Source organism: Podarcis raffonei, chromosome 10 (genome assembly GCF_027172205.1).
Source record: "Podarcis raffonei isolate rPodRaf1 chromosome 10, rPodRaf1.pri, whole genome shotgun sequence".
Taxonomy (NCBI): domain Eukaryota; kingdom Metazoa; phylum Chordata; class Lepidosauria; order Squamata; family Lacertidae; genus Podarcis; species Podarcis raffonei.
In genome coordinates this window covers 70,942,109-70,948,108 of record NC_070611.1, presented here as the reverse complement: position 1 = coordinate 70,948,108, position 6,000 = coordinate 70,942,109, and the positions used below count along the sequence as shown (strand labels likewise).

The window sequence follows — 6,000 nt, the reverse complement described above, 5'->3', positions numbered from 1 at the left end:
ACCAACCAAGCACATACATAGATCAGCACAGGAAGACCGACCTGGAACCATTTTGATTCCCAAACTGTCCCAAACTGACCAAATGTTTTCTCTGCAAGGTCAAAGGAAAACGGAAAAGTCTCCCCATTGTCTTTTCCTTCACAAATCCTGTCTTAAGGGTATGTCTGTGTTTGAATAGGGTGTGAGACTGTGACTTGGCCCTGGAACTAAGTATTTATCACTACAAAAGAATGGCCAGGCTCCCCAGGCAATCCAATCAAGTAACCTGCTAGACAGGAGATAAACAAGGACAGGAGAAAAACAATATTCAATTTTCTGTTTTAGACCGCCTTTTCTGTGATGTAGGTGTGATGTATCTGAGGGGTGGTCTTAGGTTACACCCCTTCTGTGATGTATGTATGATGTTTCTGGGGGTGGTCTTGATCTACAGGGTGGCAATTTCAAAAGTCATTATAAGGCCTTGCACGCCATTTTTCTAGGTCCCTCCTCTCTCCTGTGGGTGAGGGGAGCACCCTGTTGCAACAGATCAATAAAGATCAAGCTTACTAGCTGCTTTGCTTCTCAATATTCTCTGTTATTCTCTCCTTCCAATAGGGAACCCATGTAAGGCTCTATATGGGCTCTTGGATACCCCAAAAGGGAGAAGGGCATTTTTTGTTTACAACAACGTTACCATCTTCCAAGCAAAGAAACGGAAACTCCTTTCCCAATGGATTTATTTCTCCCCCAAGTGGTATCTCCCTTGTTCACAGAACAGGTAAGTGGCAAAAAAACAAAATCCGGCCTTTGTCCAGCTATCCCAAATGTACAGTCCTGGTTGATGCTGCTTCCTCGTTCCCATCAACCGGTCATCGTCCTGTGGCAGGTTTCCAGAAGGGAAGGGAAACAAAAGAAAACAAGAGCATATCTTAGACCAGCTAGAAGAGAGATCTTTCATTGCTTGAACATCTTGGTATGAGAAGCATCACTGAATCCTTACGGAACAACTCAGTCTCCACCTACAGTGATATCTGCAATGCATTCGGGACTGACAATATAATTTTAGAGGTGCTAAGGGATGCGGGTGGCGCTTGCGGGATGCAAGAACGTATTGCAGCCAAATACAACATTCCAAAATGCACATGCTGGGGAATGCTTTGTATCTGAGAGCCAGTGTGGTGTAGTGGTTAAGAGCGGTAGTCACGTAATCTGGGGAACCGGGTTCGCGTCTCCGCTCCTCCACATGCAGCTGCTGGGTGACCTTGGGCCAGTCACACTTCTTTGAAGTCTCTCAGCCCCACTCACCCCACAGAGTGTTTGTTGTGGGGGAGGAAGGGAAAGGAGATTGTTAGCCGCTTTGAGACTCCTGAAGGGGAGTGAAAGGCGGGATATCAAATCCAAACTCTTCTTCTTCTTCTTCTCTCAGGAGAAAACTTGCTAGTTCCTTCTGAGCTTGGACAGATTTCCTTTGGATGTGATTTAATGTGGGTGTGGCCTGTTTTTGGACAGAGGAGCACACGGCCTCAGTGTTCTGCTCTTCTTGTACAGTGGTACCTCGGGTTACATACACTTCAGGTTACATACGCTTCAGGTTACAGTCTCCGCTAACCCAGAAATAGTGCTTCAGGTTAAGAACTTTGCTTCAGGATGAGAACAGAAATCGTGGTCCGGCGGTGCGGCAGCAGCAGGAGGCTCCATTAGCTAAAGTGGTGCTTCAGGGTAAGAACAGTTTCAGGTTAAGAACGGACCTCCGGAACCAATTAAGTACTTAACCCGAGGTACCACTGTACTTCATTTTGAGTTCCTAAGAGTTAGGAGAAGTGACTGCTGAGTCACAGTCATTTGAGAATATTTCCCTTACGGATAGTTCAGATAGTTATATGTTGTTCTGTAAATTAAGTCTTCCTTCAGGGATCTTATTGTGAACTGGATGGTTGTATGTAAACTAGTTTTATGTTAACTTTAATCAGATGGTCGTGTCTATTCTTTTAGGAGGGATATAAAAAGGGAAACCAGGAATCCTAAATAGTGAGGCTCAGATGAGCCTGCAACTAGCTAACCGCTGTGTAAGTTAAAAGGGGGATTGTTTAACAACTCTGCTGAGTTATAGAACTTGTTGACGCAAGTTAGGATGGATATCATAAAATAATATATCCTCTCCTGCCTCCCTAAACGTCACCACAGTGCTGTGGTCTAAACCACTGAGCCTCTTGGGCTTGCTGATCAGAAGGTTGGCGGTTCGAATCTGCACAATGGGGTGAGCTCCCGTTGCTCTGTCCCAGCTGCTGCCTACCTAGCAGTTTGAAAGCACGCCAGTGCAAGTAGATAAATAGGTACCACTCTGGTGGGAAGGTAAACAGCATTTCCATGTGCTCTGGTTTCTGTCATGGTGTTCTGTTGCGCCAGAAGCAGTTTGGTCCTGCTGGCCACATGACTCAGAAATCTGTCTGTGGACAAATGCCGGCTCCCTCGGCCTGAAAGCGAGATGAGCACCGCAACCCCATAGTCGCATTTGACTGGACTTAACCATCCAGGGGTCCTTTACCTTTACCTTTAGGGGTGCTGCACACAGAGGGTGTCTTCTGTGACATGTAATTGACACGATGGTAGCACATACAGGATGGGTTTCTACTGGACCACCCACACATTATTCTGCATTATTATATTTTCTGCAATGCTTCCCCAGCGTTACTGCATCATTGCCATCTGGGCAGGGGGTACAGCGAGACAAGAATTGTACCCTGGAATGTGTGCAGCATGAAAAGCTACAGGATCCCAGCAGGATTTACAGGGCATGCATCAGCTGGAAACGAACCACTAGGGTGTGTTGAACTCTTCAACTTTCAAAGTCCAAAAATGAGGGGTGCTAAAAAGTTGTAACTCGGGAGATTCAATGGCCAGGGCTGAAAGGAGCTGGAATCCAATGATACTAGGAAAACTGCAGGTTTCCTGTTTTCGGATTAGGCCATGAGTAGGCAAACTAAGGCCCAGGGGGCCGGATGCGGCCCAATTGCCTTCTCAATCCAGCCTGGGAACGGTTCGGGAATCAGCGTGTTTTTACATGAGTAGAATGTGTCCTTTTATTTAAAATGCATCTCTGGGTTATTTGTGGGGCCTGCCTGGTGTTTTCACATGAGTAGAATGTGCACTTTTATTTAAAATGCATCTCTGGGTTATTTGTGGGGCCTGCCTGGTGTTTTCACATGAGTAGAATGTGTCCTTTTATTTAAAATGCATCTCTGGGTTATTTGTGGGGCGTGGGAATTTGTTCATTAATTTCCCCCCCAAAATATAGTCCAGCCCCCCATAAGGTCTGAGGGACAGTGGACCGGCCCCCTGCTGAATAAGTTTGCTGACCCCTGGATTAGGCAGACCCACGATCTGCTCTCAGGGGGTCTTTCTTCTTTTGTATAGGGGTGACAACATTTAGGAGGCAGCTCCTAATCGATCATGAAGTGGTTTACCCACAAGTGTTGCCCCGTTCGCCAGATTTTGCCCGGAGTGAAAAACAGAGAGGAATGAAAGGACCTGTCAGGATTTGGAGCGATATATTTACAGTGGTACCTCGGGTTAAGAACTTAATTCGTCCTGGAGGTCCGTTCTTAACCTGAAACTGTTCTTAACCAGAAGCACCACTTTAGCTAATGGGGCCTCCTGCTGCTGCCGCGCCACCGCCACACGATTTCTGTTCTCATCCTGAAGCAAAGTTCTTAACCTGAAGCACTATTTCTGGGTTAGCGGAGTCTGTAACCTGAAGCGTATGTAACCTGAAGCGTCTGTAACCCGAGGTACCACTGTATATGCACACCGGACACGGGTGGCGCTGTGGGTTAAACCACCGATCAGAAGGTCGGCGGTTCGAATCCCCACGACGGGGTGAGCTCCCATTGCTTGGTCCCTGCTCCTGCCAACCTAGCAGTTCGAAAGCACGTCAAAGTGCAAGTAGATAAATAGGTAACACTCTGGCGGGAAGGTAAACGGCGTTTCCGTGCGCTGCTCTGGTTCGCCAGAAGCGGCTTAGTCATGCTGGCCACATGACCCAGAAGCTGTACGCCGGCTCCCTCAGCCAATAAAGCGAGATGAGCGCTGCAACCCCAGAGTCGGCCACGACTGGACCTAATGGTCAGGGGTCCCTTTACCTATTTATATGCACACTTTAACGAGATCCACGAGGTTTCTTGGTGAGGGAGGGGAGCGTGCAACTGCACGCTGCAAAAGTTCCCAGCTGCTCTGAACTTTTGCTCAACTTCCCTTTCTCTTGTCTTGCATGTTATTCTCCTCTTGCTTGCGTTGAGGGCGTGGGTGGGAAGGGAGGAAACTGACTGTGGAGAGCGTCAATCTGGCATCTGCGTAGCTGGTGCAGCAGCTCAGCTGGAAAGAGGAGGGTTAGCTCATCAGAACAGTAGCTAAAGGGGTTTAGGATCAGCCAGCAACGGACTGCTTCATTGCCAGCTGAATCCAATTTCTGCATAGGTGTTTTTACGCACAGCCACATACCGGCTTGCAAGGAACGGGGGAAGTGGAGGCGGGAGAAAATATGGTACCTGCACCAGCCCTTAATCTGAAAAATTTTCTAGGAGGCACTGGCAGCCTGGCAGGGTCTGAAGAACCATCTTTGGGGCTGGGACACAGGCAGCTATTTCACACTGAGTCAGAACATGGTCAGGGTTATTGTCTACCCTGGCAGGCAGTAGATCTTGGGGAATTCAGGAAAGGCTGCTCTCCAAGTCTGACCTGGAGATATAGGGGATCGGACGTGGGGCACGCAAGGAGCTACAGCCCCCCCAAAAAGAACAAAAGAAGTTGCGTTAGGCTGAGTTAGAGCACTGCTCCATCCATCTCAGCACTGCTTTGTATGTTTGGGGAGTAATAATAATAATAATAATAATTTATACTCAAAAAACCCCACACATCTACAAATAAAACCATATCATCATTCTAATCTAATCATTACATATATATACACATACAGTGGTACCTCGGGTTACAGACGCTTCAGGTTACAGACTCCGCTAACCCAGAAATAGAACTTTGCTTCAGGATGAGAACAGAAATCGCTCAGCAGTGGCAGCAGGAGTCCCCCATTAGCTAAAGTGGTGCCTTAGGTTAAGAACAATTTCAGGTTAAGAACGGACCTCCGGGATGAATTAAGTACTTAACCCGAGGTACCACTGTATTGACTTCCGTCCTTTGTTCTAAGACCTCGAAATTTTTACTCTTTCTAAGTTGTGTGTTTTCGGTTTTTGTGTTTTTTTCCTCTTTTGTCCCCCCCTTGTTTGTACTGTTTTATTTTTGATTCAATGTTTGTAATTTTTGTTGTAATTTTGCATTGAAAATTAATAATAATAATAATAATAATAATAATAATAATAATAATAATAATTATTATTATTATTATTTATACTCTGCCCATCTGGCTGAGTTTCCCCCAGCCACTCTGGGCAGCTCCCAACAGAATATTAAAAACACGATAAAAGGTCAAACATTAAAAACTTCCCTAAACAGGGCTGCCTTCAGGTGTGTTCCCAAAGTTAGATAGTTGTTTATTTCCTTGACATCTGATGGGAGGGTGTTCCACAGGGCGGGCGCCACCACTGAGAAGGCCCGCTGCCTGGTTCCCTGGAACCTCACTTCTTGCGGTGAGGGAACTGCCAGAAGGCCCTCGGAGCCAGACGTTATTGTCCGGGCTGAACGATGGGGGTGGAGATGCTCCTTCAGGTATACCGGGCCGAGGCCGTTTAAATTTGTATACCAGCCTATGCCAACAAGTTCCATGCCGCCGGGGTAGGGTGTGTGTGTGCTCATGCCCCCATGCAGGGGGCTGGGTGAGGGGCAGAGGGCAAATGGAGCCCCCCCCCACACCCCCAGCCTCAGCCCCTGCCACCGCTGAAGCAGCACCAGCCCCGAGCAACATGGCTGTTGCACCCTCCACGTGATACCCTCCCTGAGTCTGAGATTTGCAAGGCTGCTTGGAGAGGGTGATGTGGAGGGGGGTGTCAATGGGCGCACAGTTGCAAGGCC

General features: G+C 47.6%; 1 protein-coding gene across 1 annotated transcript in view; it reads right to left on the bottom strand.

Moving 5' to 3' along the window:
* Positions 1 to 699: 699 nt before the first annotated feature.
* LOC128422517 (collagen alpha-1(VII) chain-like) overlaps positions 700 to 6,000 on the bottom strand; it is a 69,891-nt gene continuing 64,590 nt past the window's right edge. The window contains exon 25 of the mRNA XM_053406609.1: positions 700 to 856. Within this exon, the coding sequence (XP_053262584.1) occupies positions 849 to 856 (8 nt within the window). The 3' untranslated portion in view covers positions 700 to 848. The remainder of the gene's footprint in view (positions 857 to 6,000) is intronic.